At 43.9% G+C, this 25,008-nt stretch overlaps 1 protein-coding gene across 1 annotated transcript; it reads right to left on the reverse strand.

Annotated features, from left to right (window-relative positions):
• Nucleotides 1-878: 878 nt before the first annotated feature.
• ABTB1 (ankyrin repeat and BTB (POZ) domain containing 1) lies at nucleotides 879-24,166 on the reverse strand. The gene is made up of 12 exons (XM_009700597.1): nucleotides 24,108-24,166; nucleotides 23,178-23,240; nucleotides 22,206-22,261; nucleotides 21,032-21,176; nucleotides 18,966-19,125; nucleotides 17,990-18,035; nucleotides 16,851-16,967; nucleotides 11,753-11,868; nucleotides 7,035-7,133; nucleotides 6,264-6,431; nucleotides 3,024-3,224; nucleotides 879-1,199 (listed from the first exon to the last, which is right to left on the reverse strand). The coding sequence occupies exons 1-12, from the start codon at nucleotides 24,164-24,166 to the stop codon at nucleotides 993-995; spliced, it is 1,437 nt and encodes a 478-aa protein (XP_009698899.1). The 3' UTR covers nucleotides 879-992.
• Nucleotides 24,167-25,008: the final 842 nt, after the last annotated feature.

Consider the following 25,008-nt stretch of genomic DNA (forward strand, 5'->3'; position numbering starts at 1 on the left):
AATGAAGCTACAAGGCTCAAGGCTGAGCAAAGCCAGAAGGTCGACGAGTGGGACAGCTGCCCTGTGAGAGACTCAAAAGGCCCCTTTTCCTTTTAAAAAAGATTTCTGGTGACTCCTCTTCCCTGACCCACCAGCAAGTCAGTCTTGCTCTACCACAACAGACAAAAAGAAAGGGAAAAGTGCTGTTTACAGGAAGGTGTTTCCTTCCCCCGTTAGGAAGAAAAGGAGTGCTCTCCCTTTTCTTATGCATTGAAAGCTACTGCTTTCTAAGAATGGAAGGACTCTGGTTTCTACTGTATTCCCAAAGATGTTTGTTCAGAAAGCAAAGCTTTTAAATTCTGAGCACTTCAAAGCAATTGAAAGCTAGGGAATGCTTGGAAATCACTTTGGTTTTTTTCATGTAAGAACTAGAATAGCAGGTGAAGACAGTGCCTTCCACATAGCCAAGTACTCCTGTGTCCCTCTTAGGGAAGTACTGCCCACCTTTGCCAATCTTGTAACGCTGACAGTGAAAGAAAGGCCACCTCCCTTCCAATATACTTATTTGGAGAGTTTAATCCAGTTTTCCTCCTCTGCTGGTGGCAATTCAACAAATATCCTGACCAGTTTCAGAAGTGTGCTGTTGGGCAACAGAACAGGATGGGTCCTAACAGCAGGCAGTAGCAGTTCCCCCAGAACAGCTCCCTTACCACCCGCAATAGCTTGCTGTCTCTTATCTGCATTGTATTGTTCAAAGGAGCAGCTCCTGATTTGGGCTGAGCTTTGGGAGCTACTTCTGAAAGGAGAAATAAAAACCAAAATAAAACCAAACACAAACCAGACATGCAAATGTTCAGACATAAATAAATTAAAAAGAAACCATGCCAGAAAGTGGATGGGAAGGAGGACAAAGAAGGGGAAGAGAGACATTCAGAGACTTGGGTGCTCTTGCACTCTGAGCCAACCCAGTGGGGGCTACGCAGGCTGCATATGACAGGCAGGGTTTGCACATATCAGCACTCAAGCCCTATACTGGCCAGGAGGTTTTCCAGAGCTTCAAGTTTCTGGTTGGCTTCCTCGATGGCACTGTAAGTCTGCACGTTGCTGGTGATGTGGAAGCGGATGTCATCAACCAGAGGAATGGAGTCAGTCTCCTGCCGTTCCTCCACAGCCTCTGCATTCTCCTTCACAGCAGCCACAAACTCCTCCAACTCCACCAGCTGGATGGGGTGGACAAGAAAACCATTAGGAAGACAAGACGACAGGCAAAGGCATGTAAAGGGTTGGGATAATGGGTTCAGTCACTGTTGAGGCATTCCACAGAAGAAAAGGGAATGCTAAGGATACATGGAGACCCAGATCTTCCTACATCTCCTACAGACACTGCTTGGAGATGCATGCTGCCATTCACCCTAAGGAGGCAGTAATCCTCCAACAGAAAATGGTAACAACTGTAAGCAATCTGCACCTCAAACACTGCACTGTAATACTCACTCACTAAGCATCCATAGTTCTGGTATTGGGGCACATGAATATACACAATATTCCCTCCAAAAAGGCTCCTCGGCAGGAATCAGGAGATGCTGCCGGACACTTTTGGGAAATGTCTTGCAACAGGCAAGACAGTGGGTGCTTGTGGCCAGTTCGGAACCAGGGGCCACAGATGACTATCCTCACCAGGGCTCTCAGCCCCAGCACCAAGAGCCGACCAGCAGATCACAGCAAGGCAGCTGCTCTGTTCTGCACCCAACTTGACAGAATCAGGTCACCTATGAATGATTTTGCATCAAGTTCCCCAGGAACATGTGGTGTGCTGAAGGGTGAGAGGCAGCTTCCATCTGTCTACATTACCAAACTGTGCCTGGGCATGGGAGGTTGCCGAGCCCTGCTCTATGCTACCTACACTACCAAAAATCTCTCCCTGTTGCCATCATCAGTGCATCTCCACAAGGTGCTGGCAGCTGCTGATGTCTGAACAGCTGGCGTGGCTCCATTTGTGCCAGCACCCTTAGGAAGGCACATTGCCAGTGCTGGGTCCAAGGACTCCCACTCAGGCTAGAGGAGGGGAATGCAAGGGGAACACACTAGCAAAGCCCTACCTTGCCTGATTACTACTTGGGATATTCATCAGTCAAATCCCTTTTTCATAAGCCACAATCTTGGTGCATGCTGATGTGTCTATCATCCCCAAGCTATACACTGAACAAAATAACAGCCCCAGAATTATTTCCTTTGCTGTTTCACATGCCAAAAGGAATTTCACACCTTTCAAGCTGCCGGTGAAAATATTACACTCCCATGTGAACTGCACAAGCCATTTATAAAGATCTGTCTGAGGATAAAAAAACCCCTTAGATTCTAGTTTAACCTTCCGTATGGCAACTTTCTCCATGAGTCCCGAAACTTCAAGCTATAACCACTCAGGATAACACTTAAATGGAGCCCCATAAAGAAAACTTCAGTGTTAGATTCATTACTTCTGGCGATTCAATAGCAAAATTTCCCCTGTGAAAACCCCTACTGTTAGATTTGTCATCCTGGAGGAGAACAGAGATCACATTGATTTCTCCTTTCAGTAGCATTATGCCAGGAAGAACTGTCCCCAGCAAACACCAAAAAACATTTCCTGCACAGAGCTCCCCGCACACCCCACTGGGTTCTCCAGGCTGGTGTATTCAGGCAACACCACTGTTGCTCTGGGCACGGTGGCTGAAAGCTTGGTGAAAATCACCTGCCTGTGGCACTTGCAGAACTTTTCGGGCAGGTTTTTCACCCCACAGTTGACAGGGATGTGCTAGACAGCCACCAGCATCTGGCTTACTGCAGTGACATCAGGTACTGCCACACTCCTCATCCCCTGTTCTAACTCACCATGTGCTTTGCTACTTAACCACTGCTCATTTTCAGGAAGCACATTAAACCAGAGAGGGCAACCATTTATTACGGACCAAAGTACAACCATTAAATCTCTTGTATCTATGGCTCACTGTGCAGTTAGATTTATGGGCACATGTGGTAAGTGCAGTGGAGAGTGTTTCTGCTACCTTCTCGATGATCTTTGCCATGTACTCGGTGCACTGATCCTCCAGCCGGGTCAGCTGGAACAGCTTTGCAATCCTCCAGATGCTGACAATGTTGTCCTCATCGAGGATCTGAGCCAAGGTCCTGCCACAAAGGCGCTTGAGCCCAGGCAGCAGGTACATGTCTGCCACGCACAGCACGTCATAGGCGTTTTCTGGGGACAGCTGGCAACAGAAAGAGGAGAATTACTGACCAGTCCTAGCCACTTCACTTGTCTCTGGCAAACTGCCACCTTCTCTTGTGTTTTAGCAGAGATTCCCTAAAGCATTGTTTGGCCCATTACAGGACAAGTGTTAACAGTACTATGGAGAGACAGGAGCTGAATCTTTCAGGCCCTTTCAGGTCTTCCACTTCACAGAGAAGTTTAAAATGCTGCAGAGGCAGTTTGCTCAGCACAAAGTAAGAAGTGTGCCATGCTGCAGCTAACCCCTCTAGCTAAGTGCAAAGCAATGCCGAAACACTCAAGTGCATCTGAAAGCTGACTGCTAAGAAACATTCAGTGTGGCAGTGGAAGGAGGTAGCTTTTAACAGAGGTACTGAAAGCCCTCCAAAGAGACAAATGGAACAGGCTGGCAGAACAGAGCACCTTGTTCCCACTAGGACTTTTCCTCCCATTTTGTACTGCTGGACTCGCATTTTGTGAAAAACGGGCAAAATTCTCTTAAGTTCCTTCCTCAAACTGGCTCTGCGAACTCAGCCAGCACAACCTCCCCAGCACAATGATACATCCAAGGACAGAAAATTGCACCCCAAATAAACTGTGGGGCCCAACTAGGTAAGGAGTAAAGTCTGCACATCAAATACTACTGGAGCTTTAACAAGCATTCAAACTGAACTAAATTCATATACCAGATGCTCAAGCTTACACTGTTGTGAAGGGTCTTTAACATTTTTAAGCTCTTGAGCTAGAGAACCACCCTCCCATTTCCCTCTTGGATACTTTTGTTCCTTGCAAGTGACTTGAGAATAAAAAATGCTGTAGATAATGTTGAAGACACCACATCCAGCTTCACTCAGTCTCTTCCCCCTAGCTGGGCAAATCCTATTTTACTCAGCCATCTGCATCATTAACCTGGAACCAGAGCCTCTCTCTGCATAGTTCTGTTCCTGCTAACATGAAGCGCAAAGAGCACAGTTACCCAAATCCATTTTAACAGCAAATCTGCAGGATGCAGCATACCCTGGCTGTGGAGGAGGTGACATTGTTTGTGTTTAGAGACCAAGTCACACTGGTCTAGATTGAGGAATGGTAACTCTGGTGCAGTGTGGTCCACTGCCCTGATAACTGGTCGGCAGCAAAAATGCTGCTGTTCACATCTACACACGCGGTTGCTCATTCTGACAACTGCAAAAGGCCAATTATTTCTTCCCCTACAGCAGTCCACACTGGTGTTTGGAGAGACTACTCACCACAAACATCTCAGCTGTATAACACCCTGCAACAGCTGTGCAGAAGGATGCAAGATGTATCAGAGGCATGTCATGAGTGCTGTAGTGCCACAGTGGTGTAACAAAGCTCTTGGGGATTATTAATCAAGTGATGCTTTGTCCTTTCATAAGCTCCAGGAACCTCATGAGTTGGAGGCATTTGAGTCTAGTACTGATGACAGCAGCCCCCAACTGCTTGATCAAGGACAAACCTGGCAAATGTTCCTCCAAAAGCTCCCCTTGAGCCCACACAAGTATTCTGATCAGCAACTTCTCTTTTTGCCTGGAACCCTTTCTGTCCTCTGCACACACTCTTCCCTCCAACTGCAAACACTGTCACTACTACACAGCAGAGAGACATATAAATCTTTTGGAAAAAGAAACGTGGAATTGGGAGCGCTGACACTTGGTTGGAGAAACCCAGGGCAGGGAGAACACTCCACATGTAAGTGTGGAGCTTGAGCTATATTCCTGGTTTCCTGATCATTTTTTTTCCTGGTTGTTTTTCATGACAGATGAACTGTCTGCAGAAGCTCAGATCTTGGCCGCTCAGTTTGAAATCCAAGCTATGCACTGTTCTGCATAGAAAACACATCAGCAATATGCTTTCAGCTCCTACACATTGTTGTTGATCTGTCCTCCTGCTCCAAGACCAGACAGGGCAGCTGAGGCACCCCTTGGAAAGGGATTGGCTGATTGGGAAACATCCTTTCTGTGAGCCACCATGAGGACGGAAGGCAGACTGGAGAGGTGCAAGGGAACAGGGTCATGCTGCAGTGCAGTCACAAGGTCAGGAGGATCTTCACAACCCCGACATGTTCTTTCCCTCTCTGCCTGCCCTTTCAGTGCATGGCTGAGGGAAGAGTGTAGACAAGTGAAGCGTCTGCTCTCTGGCATACCAATGGCAATCCTGCCCTTGCTGCCTGCTAAATGCATCTCTCCTTACTGCACGTTCCCTGCTGCTACTCGGAGGTGGACAGATGAGCAGAAATAAGGTCACAGCTGCCTGCACTCCCTGTATGTGGCAGCTAACCCAGAGCACAAATACTGCTTGGGAGAAGTGACACTGGCAGGTGCAGCAGCATTTCTGATCACTGCCCTAATGCCAGAATGTATTTTGGCATCTTGTAGCTAGACCTGCTGAAAGCATTTGCCACAAAACCAAAGCAGGAAGCTGCTTAAATGCTGAGATTTCCTACACCTTACATTAGGCTGAAAACTAGGTGGGTTAGGGCCATTTTGTTACTGCTTGCAATACTGAGCACGGCAAGGCGTTGGTCTCCCAGTGGAACCTTTGCCCACCCCAGCAATAAATAACAGTGGAAATAATGACTTGCTACAAATGGAAAAGTGGCTATGATGCCAAGAGTAAACAAACAGAATCTCTCAGCCTTTCCATATCTCCAAATGTGTTCAATCTGCCATCTACTGGCAGCTGCTCACCTTATCCTTCCACAGAGCCTAAGAGGGAAATCTGCAAAGCCCTGCATTTATCATGCCAACGTACAATGTGCAACCTAATTTCCAAATTTTTATTATGGGATGAAAGACTAGGGATTTGCTTCCCAAATGTCATGCACATAAACCAGATCCCTGCCTGGCTAACAGCAAGTCCCAGTATGTGGGTTCCCGAGACAGAAGTGAGGTAGCAGAGTAGGGCAGTGGGATTTAAGAAACCACACACACACCCTGCTCCAGATTCTGTAGGAAAACATGGCTGTGAACACCTCCAGAATTAACCAGCACACGAGAAAAGTCTCCATGGATGGCCTCACCTCTGTATCATCACTGTAGATATAGTAGAGGACCCGGATGAAGATGTCTTCTGAGATGTTGTGGAGAGTCACCACAGGGATGCTGGGCTGTGTCTGCAGCTCCTCACTCTCGCTGAAATGGTCTTCAAGAAGGGCTTTGAAATAATCACTGCGACCACAGAAAAATGCCTGGAGAGGGAAGAAAGATGCTAGTGTTTTGGTCTTTCTCACTGCACCAAGCCAAACAGCACTACCAACCAGCTGCCAGAGCAGCTCAAAGATATTTTGGAAGTTCAAACTCTGTAACTGATTCTCCCTGTATTTTGAAGCCGCATGTCCAACATTTTTCCATACTTTATTTCTATCCATGCCTACCCTCAGAACCAAAAAAACAATTTGTAAACTTAAGAGATTTGAAGTAGCATAGTATTAAGGCAGGAGTTTGAGTTCAGGTTGGATCTCAAAATCCGTTCTTACATCTGTTTACTTGCAGATCAAACATTCCCCTCTCCAGGTGCTGAACTTAAAAGCCAGCAGTAGCAGATTTTGCTGCTGTGAATGCTGTAGCTGAATCCGTAAGTTTATCTCCTCACCTCTGCAAGGAAGACAGGTTTGGCTGTTTCGTTAAATGTTTTAAATATAGTTTCCAGCTGCAATAAGACACTTGATTTTCCAGCTGATGAGGCAATGCTGCTTCTGCAGAGTGTATCCAGCACTGGATGAGTGGGGGAGACATGCGGACTAGACTCAGGGGGAAAAGGGAGGAGAATGAGCTATAGCACAAGCACATACCTTATGGCACAAGAAGTTGTAATCTGCCACCCGGAAACACACATCGGGACAACTGTTAAAGTTGTCAGTGCTGTCAAATGGCAACTCCCCAAAACCAACCTAGAAACAGAAACCAGAAAACCCTACCTTTAACATTCGTGCTTTAAACACACTCAGGGTCCTAAGTTTGGACTTCCTAGTCTTCCCAGAAGCAACCACCCATCCGTTCCCTCAGCACAGCACAGAGCATCAGAGATGCAGAATCAGAACACAGATTTCAATGTGGGGAACTGAAGTCTTTGCACTCCTGATAGAGATATTCCTGGTACAAGTTACAGCTGCCTCCCTTATCCATGAAAACTCCTTGAACCTCCATACACCTCTGGAAAGCATTTCTGTGCCACCTAACAAGGCAGATAACCAAGTGGAGGTGAAGTTTACTTCATGTAGTAGGTATCATAAGCATACTAGAGCTTAGGACTAGCCCTTTACTGTGTAGATGTACAGGTAGATGTGGTAACATATAAATTACAGAGAGGTATACACCAGTTTGAAATGGTTTGGCTACAATTACTGCCTCACTTGAATAATCCGACATTTCTAAAGAACATTTTAAATTTCTAATTTGATTTGCAGCCAAAGGTAGTGTTGTTGCAGTATTAATACTCTAGTGAATTATTTTAACACCAACACACCTCCTCCCAGTCCCACATGCCAACAAAGACAGCACATACACATATATTAAAAAAAAAACACAACTGTTGGTCTTATGTTATTTTAAAGTGACACTTCCAAATATTTTCACTTTCACCTTATCCTATATACAGGGTAATTCAACTGTGAAAAAAAAGTTTATATTCACAGTCATGTAAACAAGACCACTAATCTCTGGAAACAAAAATTTCCCCTGGTTCTTGTTTTCCAAACAGATGCCCCAAGCTGCCTGGGTCAAGGAGTTTATTACCACTGTCTCTCATCCAGGGAAGTTACATCCCAAGTTTGCATCTGGGAGAACCCTGGGGTGACTGTGAAGATCAGTCTCCCAATTGCAGGCTACCTAAGCACCATTTCCAACAAGCCTGCCTCCATCCTAACTGAAAGCAACTGATTTTCAGCTTTAGTGAGGAGTCAGATGACTCCTCCCTCCCAAACTAAACAGAGACACAGCCTGCAGCACACTGGGTTCGTGCTCCCAGCCAAGCTCAGTTTGCAGGCAGTGAGGTTTCTCTCACAAAACAGGTTCTAGGATATGGCAAGGCACCAAGCTGGCAAAAGCTCACACCACCACTGAACATGACAATCTGGACCCATTTGCCAAGCTCTTTGTCCACAGCAACATTTGGCAGTTTCTGACTCCTAATCACAAGACAGCCAGCCCAGTGACATTCAGATTGCACACACGGCTGTCGCAGTAATGCTGCCTCTCCATAGCACAACTCTCCTGTGAGTTCTTCCCCATCGAGGAACTCCTCTCCCTGAGCAATTCAAGGAACACTCCCCACCTGATCTACTACCTGCTTTTCATAGGGCTGTAACACAAAGGGCACCTCCAGCTTTGAAGATGAGATCAGATTATCCCATTTGAAGATTCCCCAGGCTGTTATTTTGCTGTTATCTATGTTTCATGTTTCAAGGCAAGGAAGAAACGGTGGTCTGGGGATCTGCAGCCACACTCTCTGTGGCATTGCATTACAAGCGCTAGTAGTCACGATCCAACTGCCCACTCTCTTCACCTTGCTGCTACCCCCATCCAACGCCCACAGCTTCCATGTTCTCTCCTAGAAATTCTGACGTGACTTTCCAGGCTACAAGTCTGCAGGCATGTTACAGGTAAAACAAACATAGAAACAGGCTTTGACAAGATGCCACTCTTCGTAGCAAAAGAATTTAAATTGAGACATAAACTCCACATCTGCTACATGCATCCCCCTTCTTTGCTCCCCTTTCATTGTCCGAAGGTAAATCTTTAAAAGGAATCCATCCCCCTGCAACGGACATGGGAGTTTTATTTGTCTCAGAGTTTGTCTCCTGAATTACTTACTCCTCCGGGCTCAGTTTCCTGCTTCTAGCCTTGCCTGGTCCCTGCTCTGATGCTCAGCTTTACAAGGTCATTTCCAATTCCTACCACAAAGCAGGTTCATGTCTTTGTCTCTCCTATTCAGCATGAAGTGGCTTTGCAGAATTTTCCCTTTGACTCCCCTTTTAAGTCTCTACTACTTCTACCCTCCTCCCTTGTCATGCCTGAGGAATTTAATCTCCCTTTCAGGGTCTCCCTGAAGAAAACTGGCTTATTCCTCCCACCTCCCATTCAGACAACCTCCTTAGCATACCCCTGTTCAGGCAAAGCACAGCTGCCAAAGTTAAGTATGTTGCCTGTGAAGCACAAAACAGTCTAGCCTATGAGGTGCAACACATTCACAGTAACTCATTCACTATACAGAAATAATCTCAACACCTCTATAGCATAAGACTGCTTGAAAGTTCACAGGATCCTCCAGCCACCAAACGTGGAGGATCAAATCTTTGCTGCTATGAATTTGCTATTAGCGCTTAAATAGAAATGTTGCTGTAGGCAAAAACATACAAAACAAATCAGTGGCAGCAACTTGTACCTTGGCCAGATTATCTCAGCAAGAAAACTGTAAATAAATTACAACACAAAATATAGGGGTTAGTGATCCAAGAGAAGATTAACAGCCCATAACCAGATGCAAGTGGATTGGATAAAAAAAAAAAATAATTGGAAGCATGTTGCAAATAGTTCAGTTATTCTGCCTGTGCCAAATGGGCAAGCAAAGCACAGGAATAACTGCCATGGACAACCACACTACAGAGATGCGGAGACAGAAAAGGTGGAACCCATCTACTTGTTTCAAACTGTTCTTTCTAAGCATTATAAGATTTAGCTTTACCCCAAAAGTGACAAATGGTCACTTTTTTTGCAGCCACACTAAATGTCAATACAGATGGAGAAAACAGTATTTATTTCATGGCAAACTCTGATCCTTTTAAGTCTGATTTAATCTTGGTTTGGAAAATCAGATTTCAGTTAAAAGGTAATGAAAAAACAGCTACAAGGAAATGATGTGCCTACTGTCTCATACACTGGAAACCCTGGAGCCTCTAACTCACAGGTCACCTGGCAGACACGAGATGAAGAGCTAGGCAGACAGTGGAAAGCCACATGGTTTTTGACAGTTGCCTGGCTTTTGATTGTATTTTACTTAAATCTGTCATCACTAAATTTTATTGCAACAAACCAAAGCAGCAGCTGTTGTGGTCAGAAAAATTCCGGCCATTACTAGTTTAATACAAAATGGAGACAACAACCACACTTAAAAACCAACACTGAAAGAGAAAAGGATTTCAAGCATAAACAGGAGTGAGAAACAAGATACCAAGATTATAAAAGTGTTTAAGAGTTCAAAGAATAGACAGCTCTCTCTCTAAAAACTAATAATGAACTGTGATTGGATATCAAATGTTAATTACTGGTTTAGCCATATAACATTATTGAACTATGAAATTGGGATGCGTAGTTTTCTGCATCATTCAAGTATCAAAGACATTACATGCAAATTATTTGTTTACAGTGAAACAGAAAGTTGTATACATCCCCATTTCATGTAATATGGCATTACATGACATGCAGCAGTTCAGAATGTCTCTTGCCAAATTCTGAAAATGCTAGCTTTTATCCAGAAGCCAAATACCTATTCTGTTCTGCATAGCCTGGAAAAAATGTATGCTTCTCTCGAGAAGACAGATGTTCGTAGCTGACTGACTATTCAGTTGTCCCTGACATGTTAGTATACAGGTAAGAAACATTATCCATGCACTCACACATGCTCTCTGCAAGTCTATTCGCCAGGGGACGAAAAGAAGAAAGGCAGTAGTAAGCTTTGCTACATCACTCAGTCATACAACCTCTGGGCGCAGCAGCCACCTAAAATGAGTTCATGTTACTAAACTCAGTGGCTGGTATGAGAAAGAGGAAAAAAAGGACAAACATAAGAGCAAAGTGAATCTGCTGATATTACAGAAAACAACAGATGCAGGGAGAATGAGAGAATGAAGACCACTAATATTTATGCTGTTCTCCTGCAATTGGCAGTGAAGATCCACACATATGAGCCTAACTAACAATACTGATGGTATTTTAACATAGTGATCATCAACATGTGGTCTGTGGGCTATTTCTAAGGCTCATCAAGACGTAGTTACAAAAAGCAAATCTATTGCCAGTCAAGTTAAATTCACTTCAGAGGGACTCACATTTCTGCTGGAAATATTTTCAGGGTTTGAAAGCACCTCTCCACTGCCAGGTGTCAGTTACCAGCAAGCAAGCCCAGCAAGCCATCTTCTACCTATATGTCCCTTCAGGTACCAATGCCTGCTGATAAAACATTTCTGATATTCAAGAAGGATGGCAGACAGAAGGAAAAAGAGCTGGGGGCCAACTCTTATCCCACTGTAGTCAATGGGGAAATCCCCACCAACAACATGGCAAGGGTTTTGTTTACCAAGACCCCTGCTGGGGGAAAAATCCAAGGGAAAGGACCAGCACTGACAACCTCATTAAACAACTTTACAGCATTTCCAAGCAATAAAAGGCTTTCAGCATTTGGAGCACCAGCAAACAAGCAAGCACTAAACTCAAATGGAGAGAATGCAACTGAACACACGTGAACACATATTACAGCCCCACAGAGACCAGAAGTAGTATAAATGCTCCCTACCCGCAGTTCGGCTGGCAGGGCGCAGTCTGCTAGAAGAGCCAGATCTTCCTGCAGCCGGCAGTTACCTGTGGGCTCAATCGTCAGCACTTTCACACAGGTCCCTGGCTTGGAAGAGACTGGAAGAAGCAAAAAACAAAAGAGCAGAGATGCCTAAATTCCTCTACAAACATTCTCTCCCATTTAGAAAAAAGACACACACTCCAGGAAAAAAATCAGTACTATTGCTGTTTAGCTTTTACCGCAAAATACATGTGATTCTTCTATGTAAACATGCATACAGCACCCCTCAGTACAGTCGGTGAGCAGGGCTGGAAAGGGATGCATGTATTCTTGTCTCTCCTCAAACCTCCACTTAATTCCTTGTGCTGTAATATCAACTGTGGCAAACACAAAGTTGCCACAGGCATATTTCAAGCCCAACTTGCTCTCTGCAATCCTTGTCATCGATTGCAGTTGAGGCCCATTGATCAGGCTGCCCCCGATACCTGTAGGAGTCATTCATACAATGCCTTCCCCAGCTGACCACCCCTACCACTGACAGTGTCACCTAAGGTGAAGCCCATGCCAGGAAATATTTAGTTAAAATAAAGCTGCTTCCATGCCTCTCTGCTCTGTCAGATGCTCTCATGGGTCCCCTTTCAGTTGTGCCATCCTAACTTTGCTCCAGGGAACAAAGGATTTATTCTTGTTTAGGTAGTAAGTTCTGTGTACCCGAGTCTGTCCTCTACTCTCTACCTGTAGATCCCCAAAGCACAAAGACCCTCAAAACACCTGGACTCCTGTGTTTTTTGCAAACATTAAATAAGCATCACTACCACCAAAAAGATCAAATAAACCACACAGAGACGGCAACTTCATTTGCCTTTTTCAGACCTAGTATGTCTTCCTGTCTTGCCCTACCAACCTACGCAATTAAACAGCCTAATAAAGGGGAAGCAAAATATATAATCATACTTTTGTGGTCTTGCTACGACCAATGTTGCTGTGGAGCTCATTGAAGGCAACTCCCCTGACTTCAAATGAGCGGCAGTCCAAAGTACACCCAGCTACTGTGTTACGATACCACTGCCTACACAGCCTTTCCTCTTTCTGGTCACCTCCCTCCCGCAATTCACTACCTCAGGTTTGTTTTCAGCTCAGCATCCTTTGGGGTGAGGACTAAAGCATGTAAGACATTCAAGAGGCCCTGGCATATACGGAAGAATGTGAAAAAACATGGAGCACCGCTGGAAAATGTGAAGTTGTGGTAAGGAAGGCTCGAGATGCTGTTGGGAGCCAGAGAGATGCAGAGTTAACTCTCAAGGACAAAAGAGTTAAGCAGACCCATGCTGAAGCATTCAGAAGAATTTCTGACAGGTATGATTCACCGCATTAAAACCCCTTGCAGGTGAATCACGCCACCTTGAGACCTTATTTTTCCTGACATTTTGTGCAGCATTACACGAGCTCCGCCAGATGACTCCATTGGGCCGTGGGCGAAACAAGACCATGATGTGCCACAAAACAAGTTCTCCACCCCCTCCTCCATGTTACTGCTGCACCCTTCAGATATGCCACCACTGTACCTCAAATAGGCTGAATATCCCAGAAAGATAGTGGAAAGAGAAGGACAATCTACCAATACAAGACAGGTACTATCTTTGCTACACACAGAGCTACACCAGCAAGGAGACAGGCTGCTCTATTAGCACTAAACACTACCTTCAGATAGATGACTTCCAGGGTAAATAAGCCAAGAGGAGACCTGGCACAAACACAAACAAGACTGAATGTGTTTTCTTGAAGAGCCCTGTCCACTTACAGACCAGCATCAGAGAAGGAAATTTCTCACTGTGCAATTAGAAATTCTTTATGGCAGAGAGGATCATTTATATTTGTGCAGTGCCTATTATAACAGTCGCCAAGTCAGTCAGGTTCTGTAAGCACTAATGGACCCAGCAAGTTTTAAGCAGTAGTCAACAGAAAGAGTTCTTCCCTTGGGATGATCTACAAAGCATCTGTGCACATTCACAGCAACATGAAAGAACAGTGATTTGTCCGAGAAGCAAATCTATCATGAGACATGTCAGACACTGCATCTCTCAAATCCAAGAGCACAGCATTCAGTATCACAAGCAACTCTCTGCTACTAGAAACAATAAAAATCAAAGTGACAGAACAGGAATAAGCTGTTGGCTTCAAGCAAGCAGCAGTGACCATCACCTTCTTGCAAGAAGTAGGAATGAAGGGTTTTCTGAAAAGAGCAACATAAACAATAGAAAGAGCTGGAGGGAATAACCCAACTACGGTTAAGAATGGAGGATTTTGTCTTCCTTCCCAGTCTAGCCCAGCTGTATAGCACTGAACATCACCTACCAACTCATCAGCTGCCTTTGTTTTACTGCTCAATAGTTCTTTGTAGTCTTTTGTTTCAATTGAGCCAATGCACCACAAAAAATAAGAGCCACAAAAAACCCCACCAAACTCCTAGACCCTTCGAAAATGATGCCACACTCAGATACCTGCCTTATACAACCTCCTCCCAATGCTACGGCTAGCTATAACCACAGATTCTGTACATCCAGTGCCTCCGCTATGAAGGCAAGCACCACAAACCTTGTTCTCAAGCTTTTTGCCCTAAAACTTGTAGAAATAACTGCAGAACATTTATTTTCAAATATCACCACTTCTAAAGGAAGGACTGTGGTTTAATCTGGACAAATCCTGCCCGAGCTCTTCCAAACACTGTAACAGTTGTTTCTTGTTATAGCCACTGTATACAGGTGGGAGAAAATATGCAAGCATTCACACTGAAGTCTGTCTCAGGTTCAACAGAAGGCAACCGGGTCATCCTCTTCAGGGTTCTCCTAAACTACTGTCTGTGCATGCCAAGATACTAAGTGCTTTTGAAATGCTGATTACCTCCAGATAATGAGATTGCAATTACCCACTGGAGCTGCACAGGCTTGAGTTCATGTTGTTTTATTAGGCACGTTTCAACTTTATAATACAGATGCAAGACATGACCCTGCTCTGCAGACCTGAATCACATGTCTGTTCCACAGAAAGCACTTTGAACAAGCTGAGATTCCTAACACACTAGAAGGAACAGTAATGCTTTGTCAAGTGCCAGACATAATGCGATCTAAGATCTTCCCCAATTTTTAACTTCTATAGTTCTTATATGTATCACTTTCTGGAGAATCAAGTTTTCCTGGCTTCCACATGAGATCTGAGAAAGTAACTTTTAACAGACCTATCAGCAGTTCTGTCTATTCATTTGAATCCAACCTGTCATAAATAAAAACAAAGCCTAGCACCTCCATCAGTGCTTTACACCACCCATTGATTATGCCTGCTGTCAGGCCTTAGAAATGAAGAACAACTGTTCCCTCCCAAAGAACACAGAAATTAAATGATTTGTCCAGTGCCATCCAGGAAGTTTGTATTACATTTCGAAGTGGAGCTTGTATCTGAAACTCTCAACTGACTAGAAATGTTTCTTCACCATTTTCCATTTTTAAACCCCACCAAGAAGTCAGCTTTTTTGCAATTCACAAATTTAACCACTGGACTTGATGATCCTTAAGTTGCCAGTGACATACTATGCAATGGCTTCAGACAGCTAGCAAGCTATCCACTTTATTTTCCTCCCTCAATCTAATACAAGATTTAAACTTGATGTATTAAGGTATAGTGGTCATCTCCAGGGTCTCAGCTAGACTCTGGGAGAAAAAGATAAAAAGGAAAAAAACCAGGGCGGGGGGCAAAGATCTCCAGCATCTCTCTGGATTACTCTGATATCAAAAGATGCCACAAGGTAATTTTGTTACCTGATTGTCCGAGTAGTTTTTATTTTCTATTCATGGCATTCACTACCACTTCCCTTTTCCACCACTTATTTAATACACAAACTGGTATCTTAAACTATTTGTAGCAAGAAACCAAGAAATGCATTTCTAATTTCTTCAGATGCATGTTTACATTTGTGTTTACACAGCTGATGTAAGATACAGCTTCCATAAGGACTTGCACCCTGGTCTACATGGGAATCACTGTACTGTGGTAACCTTGTACCCCACCACCACCACACAATTGCACATGCCTAAGGGGAGACATACACATGGTAATATCTTCCATGTGATTTGCAGGTGAGGAATTTCTTGAGCCAGAAGTATTGTCCCTATCTATTAAGGTCTGCAACTTCATGAGGCTGAATAATTAGAACTCATAATTCAAAAGGGAAAGGTGGAATATCTACATCCTTACCTCTTAGATGAAGGAAGAAGATGCTATTGACTTACAAGCTACAGACTCGATTACCTTCTCAAACTAGAATTAACTTGACTGAAGTAAAGGACTTAACTCAGAGGATGAAATGAGAATCAGATGTTTTCAGCCTGAAGGTTTTGTTACCAGATAGTTTTTTTTACTTAATGACTAACACCGCTTTGCCCTACTTGTGCTGTTTTGATTCTTCTTCCCATGTTCTTTAGCTTGAACTAAGGAGATGAATTATAAACTCCAACTGTTGGTTTTCATGCAATAAGTTGATGTCACAATTAGATCACAAGCTCTTTGGATAACAAAAAGCCCTTAAATAGAGGATTGCGTCATTTCAGGTTTGGCACATACGAGTGTTATAAATACACACATGCTTTCAGAAATACTTCTCTGCTTTTAAAAGTGTTGTACCTCTCTCCGCATCCATTTTGAGCCAATTATCAAACGTTTTACTTTGGTTAGGGGTCAGACAAATGCAGAAAAGGACTTCTAATTGTACATATTTTATCTCACCAGGAATTTAAACACACTCTCTGCTGAAAGGCACTTCCCAATATATCCCACAGTGCTCCACAGCAAAGTCCTGCTGCCATGGCTGCTCTACTATAATGAAAACATTCAATATAAGTGATAAACATGCATGTGTCAGAAACCACTACAGCTGCCCTACAGAGAGCCCATGACTGAAAATTATCATGCAAACATGGGAATTCCACAACAGAATCATTATCTGGAAGCCGCAATGGCACCACGAAACATCCACCATCGCGCTTTCCCCTTTCTTTCTGAAACAGCACACAGGCACAACAGAGACAACAGCAAGTAAAATGCTTACCAAATTCATAGACTTTTTTACATTTGGTCTCCAAATCATCTATGAGGTCCTGCAGCCGACACTGTTTGGCTAACCTCTTGCAATCATTTACATATTCTACGTCGATATCAAGACGACCTGCCAAGAAGAAATGCACCCAGCTCTTTTAACCCATATCATTTAAGTGTAAAAATGGCAAAAATTAAGGACTGAAGACTTGATGGCACAGAAATTCAGTAATTAGACACATCGTCTCACTTTTCAGCATTCAGTTACAACTCAGTCCAAGAAGCTAAGATTTGGTACCTCACCACCCACCACTTCAATGAATCTCAGTTTGGCATCTAATTCACATTCCCACTTTCCAGTGTCTACCCTAATAGCTTTATTCAAGAGGCCAAAGACCGAGCAGGCTTATACAAAACATGTCTAATTTCCTCAGAAAAGAAAAAATAGCAGTACAAAAGCAGCATGTGTGACTGCCACCATTGGCTACCTGGCTTTGGGTAAGAAAAGACTTTAGGTTCACAAGCTGTCATCCCAGAATCTCTTATCATCACTGAAAACGTGGCAAGGAACATTTCTGAAAACACTGGACTGGGGAAGCACAGCGTTGAAGATAAAGTTATTTTCTGGCACCACCTCCTGGCCCGAAATAGTTCAGCACTTAGCATGCCTACAATACAACATTTGGCATTTTCATAGAAGGTTTAGGATCAGTTTCTGTTCAGAAAAAAGTATTAGAAAGTAGTCAAAGCACTCAGCTCACACTGCTCAGGTCTGCCAGACTGAAAATGCCCTACGTGGGAACCTGGCTTTTCACCACCTTAGGGGATTGTTATCCCAGACGACCGATTTACCTTCTTTAAGTTAAAAATACATTCTCCACATCCATCCAACCAATCAACCTAAGCTGACTTTTTTTTTTAATTGACTGTATAATTATTGGCAGGACAACAACTGGCAAAAGGTACAAACAACTTGGAAAAGCTGGGGATTGCTCACATTCTCCCCTTCTGCCAGCAGAGAGGATGTGTTGGCAACTCATGCACCCAAACACAGCTATCTGCAAGCCTGTGCCACCCAAACAGTGATATGGCAGAGGCACAGACAGCCACCCACCAGCCATGTATACATACATTAGACAGTAAGTTATTTACCTGTGTATAGATACTGCAGAAGAGAGCCAAAGGCTGCTGGATTAATCTGAAATAAAACATGAGAAAGTTATCTTTAGAATTCCCAGGAACTTAATAACAAGCTTGAAACTTGTCTGGACACAAACCTGTCTGATCCTGAACAAGTCAAAAAAAAACCACTTAAATAGCAAATCACACACTGTCCCTGATTTCCTTGCTCCTCACATAACTAATGCTGGCACTCCACCTGGCTTAGATAGCTCTTTAAATGTATCAACTGATACTAATTCATGTGCCTTGGGGGGCAGGACCTGACTAATGGAGGTGCTCCAAAGACACACTTGTAATACAGGCTCCGTAAAATCCAGTCTTTCATTGGTCGCAAACATTTCCAGCTCTTCTTAATTTGAGAGGAAAGAGGAGTTCTTGTACAAAGAAAAAGGAAAGACATTAAGCAATGTCCTGAGAAACTGCAAGTATGTTTCTCACGACAGGTTTTGTGCAGCCACTATCAAGCTATAAAAACATATGCTAGAGTATTGGTGACTAATGGATGGAATGCACTTATGGCCTATTTAGTTCTTGCTGCAAGGGCAACAAAAGGGACTCAATTAGTGCCAATTATGGAGGCGATGTCTTCACCACAGACCACCTGTCCACCAGGAATTAGACAGGCTCAACTCATCCCACAGAGGAGCTGTGACACAGCTGGCAGATGGTAATAGCTACCTGCTACTGCAATTAATTAAGATATGTTCAAGCCCATGACAGAGGGAACAAAGGGGAAGTACGCAGTCTACAGCCTTTTGTTATCTGAGTAAGGTGCTATTTTATTGCATTAAGTGCCTCCAGGAGCACTTGACTAGGGTCATTCTGAGCTCCAGGAACTATTTATTCACTGTGGAAATTAACCCTCAAGCTGTCCTTCTTACTCACTTTTCTCACCCAGTTGAAACAGGAAAAGAAAGGAAAGAGCGGGAAGCACAGCCCTGCTCACCAGTGGATGCTTCAACACTATCATGTTCTTCCCCTTCCATTTGGTCTCAAACATTTCTGCAAAGTAGACACTGCGAGCGCTGAGAATGCAGCGGTGGGCACAGAAGGATTTGCCATGAACAATGAAAACGATGTCGCTTTGGTAACCCTGCTCCAGCAACCTGTAAGGAACAAAGAGATGGGAAATTCATTGCAGAATGAGAAAGGAGAGAATGGAGTAAAGCTAGCGGGGGACATGGTACAGTTACATCTAAATGAACAAATACCTCTGGACATTGCAGTCTCTTCCTGCCCAGTAAGAAGGCCAGAATCTCTCACTCCCTCCAATGACTCAAAGAAGTTTCGTTAGTGCAAGAGGGAGGCTGGAGAATGAAACCTTCCTGCCTCTGGCAAACATGTGAAATAGATTTTAAAGCAGAACTAGTTGCCCCCGAACACATCTCTAAAGGTTAATCCTGCTGTCAGATGGCAAAAAGCCCTACAGGAGCACACATTTTCAAAAAAAATTACCCCACTACAAAGTATGGTGCAACTTTCCTGCTCTCTGGGCACTCTCAGTGTGCATGCTTTAACCATGCAGCAAATAGGAGAAGACTTGATGTCACCCACCCTCAGAAGAAGGAAGGATGTCACAGGCATGAAATGCAGGCAATTACCACATCAGAGATAAAGCCTTGTTTATGATTGCATGCCCATACTCTTATTCTTTAAAAGGAAACAAAACAAGATTGCTACTTCCAGAGTTTATGGCAACCATCACCAATGTTTCCTAATGCCCATCACCCCTAGTGTATATATCCTCACAAGCAACCCCAAGAGGTCAAATCAGGCAGACATCAGGCATCATACTCCTTCTAGACAGCAGGACTGGTGCACAGAAAGGTGTGGGGTCACACCAGGAGATGATGTCAGAGCAGGGTCTTGAATGCTGATCTCAGTCTCCTGCCACTAGAACATCTTTTCTACTAGTGTCTTGCCCAAAACAAAATAGAAGCAGTTAGGTGTTTATTTTTTGCCCCCTACTGTTGCCCTTTGTTTCAATTTTAATGCAAGGTCTGCTTGGAATGAGAAGCTGAAAACAGCACATTTTAGTTTACTTGTGCACTCAACCCTGCATCATCTGAGCCACAAACTCACCAGGAGAGAGATAAATCACCCTGCAAAATTCTACTTCCCTGAAAGGCAGAATCTGATTTTACTCAGATAAATGAGTTTCTGTCCTCTCCTCTTTCCCCATGGCTTCAGAAATTAGGATGCTGTAGTAATGGGAAGATTGTCAGATCTTTCTAGGAGTTATTTGATCTCCAATTTTGAAGATACAGATGCTGAAACCTTGGTGGTTTGAGTTTTTTTAAAGTCAGTCTAATAGGAAGAAAAATACCCAACCAAACAAAAAAACCCCAAGTCTGTGTAATAACATCAGAACTACCAGGGTAGAAAAACAGCAAGAAAAAAAGACTGACACTACTCTTCTACTCCTAAAGCAAGTTAGGCTTCTTCTCAAGCTCTAGGCTAAGGCTACATAGTTTGACAGGCAACCTTCAGAACCATCTTAAAATTAGCATATTTTAATGAACAAAAAGAAAGAACTGAGCACTGTCTCTATAAGTCAGTTTGATGCTTCTTAATGTGCTCTATCTCAGAGATGAGATACCTTTCATCACTGCTGGAAACCTCAGCTCGCAGGCTATAGCACTTCAGGCCTGAAACTTAATTTCAGTTGACATATTATCCTAAATCACTGATGTGGTTTTAGTGATCTGATTTTGGTTTGACAGTCAAAGATGACAGTCTAATGCTTCTGCATTATAAAGACCAGCTTTCTGTTCACTCTGGAGTCTGTACCCACTGGAGGCTATATTTTAAATGCACACATACCTGGAAGTCATCCCTTAGGGCACAAAGAAACATCCCTTAGGAAGCTCTACATGCCCAGGAATGAGATATGGTACTGCTCAGTTGCCTTTCAAACCTGCCCTTAACAGAGAACTTGATATGAATATCCAGGTTAACAGCTAAGGAAGGATGACAGAATGCGTTGCACATGGAGCTGCCTCATCTGCTTACCGCTGTAGGAAGACATCATAGTAGTCTCTCTTCATGCACTTTGCTGTGATTTGTTTGTACTCCTTCAGCAGACGTCGGATGGCATCACTCAAAGCTCCATACAAACAACGTTCCCCATCAAAAGTGTTTGCCTCACACTTTGCTCCTGCAAAATGATCACAGGTACATGCCAGAAGGCCGAGTTAAATCTTCCTCAAATGTCCCTGAATGGTCGCAAAGTGAGTATGACTTTTGGCTGGTGACATGTTTCACTGTGATACCCTATGCTAGTGTGCATATTTACAAAAACTAAGCTCCTCTTACATGTCTATAACCTAAAGCTGTTCTCCTATAGCAAAATCCCTTTCTGAAGAAGTCATGACTCATTTAAACTGACTTCAGTAATAAGCCTCTATAAGCCTCGCAGCATGGCTCCAGTAGTGTCCTGGGAAGAAGAATCTCACTGTACAAAGAGTACAATCACTTATTGGACTTTTAACAGCTCCTCCTAAAAAGCATTTCTGCCTTGCACAAGGCAACAGTTACCTCTTTAGGTTAGACTCTGCTAGAAATTTGGAAGGCACTTGCATTTTGCTATTTCAGAATTACACAACCGGTTGTTTAAGATGCTCTGAATGCAGTGGAAGAGATAAACCTTTTGAGATCTGACTCTGCACTCTGATTCCTCTGCCAGAACACAAAACATCATCATTACGTAAGGGAATTCGGGTGCTGGGAAGCAAACAGGCAGATGCTTTACCTGGAGAGTTTGTCTTGCTTTGTTTGCAGTTAGTAAAAGCCCTCACATTTCACCTTTAAGTTCTGTTCACAATGCAAGGCTATCAGAAGAGTACTAGAAAGTTTTATACAGAGTGTTCTTCAGATGAAGTACAATTCTTACATCAGCATACTCCCAACAGCAACGCACCCTCGCAAAACATCAGCTGTGATTTCAGAAAGTCATGCTGCCTCAAGTCATCACAGAAATTTTCCCTGTAGCAAATTCAAGCAGCAAATAGCAGCAAAAGGGACCATGAAAGTATGTCCAGGGCTCTCACTGCAGCCTGAGATCACTGATCACATAGTTGGTTGTAACAGAAGAAGTTTCCATAAGGGACAGTTAGAAGGATATACAATCCCTACAGACCAGTATGGAGAAAGATATTACACCCACAACCAGGATACTTTTGCTCACCATTGGCTAGAAGATAGCGTACAAGTTCCTCATGTCCACAGAGGCAAGCATAATACCTGACAATAACAAGAAAAAGAAAATTAGAGATACAGTAGGATGCAAAATTCAGTGTTGCTCTTTCCGTTGTCAGTCTGACTGCTGCACGCTATGATAACGAGGGACCAGCACCCACACCAGATGTACAGCAAATCCACCCCCCAAAAGTCCTACTTACGATGAGTTTTGTTTTCTCTTTCACAATCTAAGCCCTTCATGATTCTCTTTCACAAGGACCTCAAATTGTCCTACAAACTAGGAGAATCCTGTAACGTGCATTGCAGCAGGCAAATGTTAGTCTGCCTTTACTTTGGTAAGTTATACTGCAGATGTCTAAATGCACTTTGGAATTGGTATGTGGGGAGGTAAAAAGCTCACATCACTCTCCTCAGCACCAGCATGGGGATTCCTCACTACCTACTGCACGCTCACAGCATTGCCAGGCAAACTGTGATCCCACAGTCATTTTGCATTTCACAAAGCCAAGCCTTCACCTAAAAAGACATGCTAGAATGCTAGAGACTTTGAGGGGGGAAAAGCCTAATCAGGCCAAGAACAGACTGCTTAATCCAGGTAATTTGGTCACAAAATCATAGAATCATAGAATCATTATGGTTGGAAGAGACCTCAAAGATCATCAAGTCCAACCGTACACCTGATGCCACCCTGTCCACTGAACCATGTCTTGAAGTGCCACATCTAAAATCAACCACCCTCTGAGCATTACTACAGCAAATGTCAGTCAGATGTGGAGACAAAGACATATTTAGCACAGCACCCGCTGAGAAGAGCAGCAGAAATATGTAGTCAAATCTCCAAAAAGCAGAACCTGAGACATTTAGTAACAGTGCTCCTAGCTGCCGATGCAGAGAGAGCAAAAGAGCTCTGAAAGCCCTCCCCTCCTGCCCAGCCAGCACTCCCGGCTGCAGGACTCACAGAGGTGTACTGTCCCATTTATCACGGACGTTAATTTCCACATCTCGCTGTTCAAGAAGGTACCTGGAAAAAAAGGGAGAGCAAAGTTATAACTTCACGCAGCTACTCACTCAGTTACATTCTCCTCTTTCAAAACACGTAACTTTGAGTTTATACAGTAAGTTCCAAAGGTATCACAGGATCTCGCATTCGACTTGGGGAGCTGTCAGCTATGGCTGAAGGGGCATCAGGCAAGTCCTCAACCCAAAGAACTGCGTTCTGCAGCATGGTTTGGCAGCTCCCTTCAATCTTAAGCGGCGCACATGGGGAAAGAGGGGAATCAACCCACGTCCTGCTGACCCCTAACAGGACAGTAATCACAAAAGGAGCCTGAGCAGTTCACTAGTACCTTCACATTCTCTAACAATGCTCACAGCCTGGCTGCTTACAAGTGGCCAAGTTTACAAGGCCAAGGCTGGACTCCCATTCTGCTTGCGACTTTTCTTGCCACGAGTAACAACATCAATGTCACTCCAGGCTGCTCTTAATTCCTGTCACTTCCTTGTCCTGCACATTTAGGCTATATCAAATGCTGCCAACGCTCCTTTTTTGGCACCTCTAGAAGCCAGCCTTTGCCTTGCACGCAAATCTCCTACACAGTCTGGCTCTTGTTATAGCCTGTCCCCAACTACCACAACAACCATCTCTCCTAAGCACATGTAAAAGTCCCTATCAGCCTTCACAAAGATTCTCAAGGTTTTGGGTTTTGTGTGTTTGTTTGTTTGTTTCTCATCCACCACATCAGTCCACTCTGTCACTCCCTCCATCTTTCCTATCTCAAATTTCAAGTTCCTCTGACCATATTCAAAATCCCAAGCAACTCGACTCCTTTCTACTCAGTCCCATATGGTCAATTTGTCTCATTTGCTCTGACAGCATTCCCAGACCGACCACTTCTCCACTACTGCTTCTATGCTGGTCATCTTAAACCTCTGCACGGCCATCTGCATGGCCTCTCCTTCTACAGTAAACCTGCAATTTGCTGCTAGCAATGAATTAATCTAACTGAATACACGACTGATTAACAAGGTTCCCCAAAATTCATCTATTTGTCTGTTTATCCTTGGTTAGTGAGCACCTTGACAGAGAGGCTCCTTCTGATTATCTGGTAAGACCCACATGTTGGGAGCTGGAGGAATCAAGTAGGATCAAAAGGTGAACAACAGTCTTAGATTCAAACCATGAGATGCAGCAGAAGAGTCTGTTGTAAACTCTTGGCCTTTGTGATACAACATCCATTCACTGGGCAGACAACAAGCGCATCTGACTCCTGATCTGAAATCACTGCAGCTAAGCCACACTGCTTCAATATAAGCAAGGAGACTTGACCTGAAATTTGGCAGCCCGCTATTTCTCAGAGATACTACCACAGTCTACAGCACAAGACACCTAAATATTTCCATGATGATTACTTCCCAGAGATCCAGCTTCCTACCATCACAAATACAGTTTCAAATGGTAGAGAAACAGTAGCTGAAGAGACTTTCACAAGGACATTTACTATAGACAGCATTCATACCAATAAAGTACACAATAAACACCTGATATTCAGATGCCTGAATGTTAAGAAAACAGACAAACCTAAGAACGCTAGCAAAGACTCTGTGTACACCCAATTCCTTGGAAGAAAAGCAAGGCACGTTTATTTATAAAGAAATAAATACTCCTTTTCACACCCCAGGCATCTCCTGGCACAGCGGCTGCCCGAGGGATATCCAAGGCTGCCAGAGCCCGCTGGTTCAGCGGCCAGGGGAAGGCCGGGCAACGGTTCTGGTAAACACGACCCGCGGCG

The sequence above is a fragment of the Cariama cristata genome, unplaced genomic scaffold, assembly GCF_000690535.1.
Source record: "Cariama cristata isolate BGI_N322 unplaced genomic scaffold, ASM69053v1 scaffold36605, whole genome shotgun sequence".
Lineage (NCBI taxonomy): Eukaryota > Metazoa > Chordata > Aves > Cariamiformes > Cariamidae > Cariama > Cariama cristata.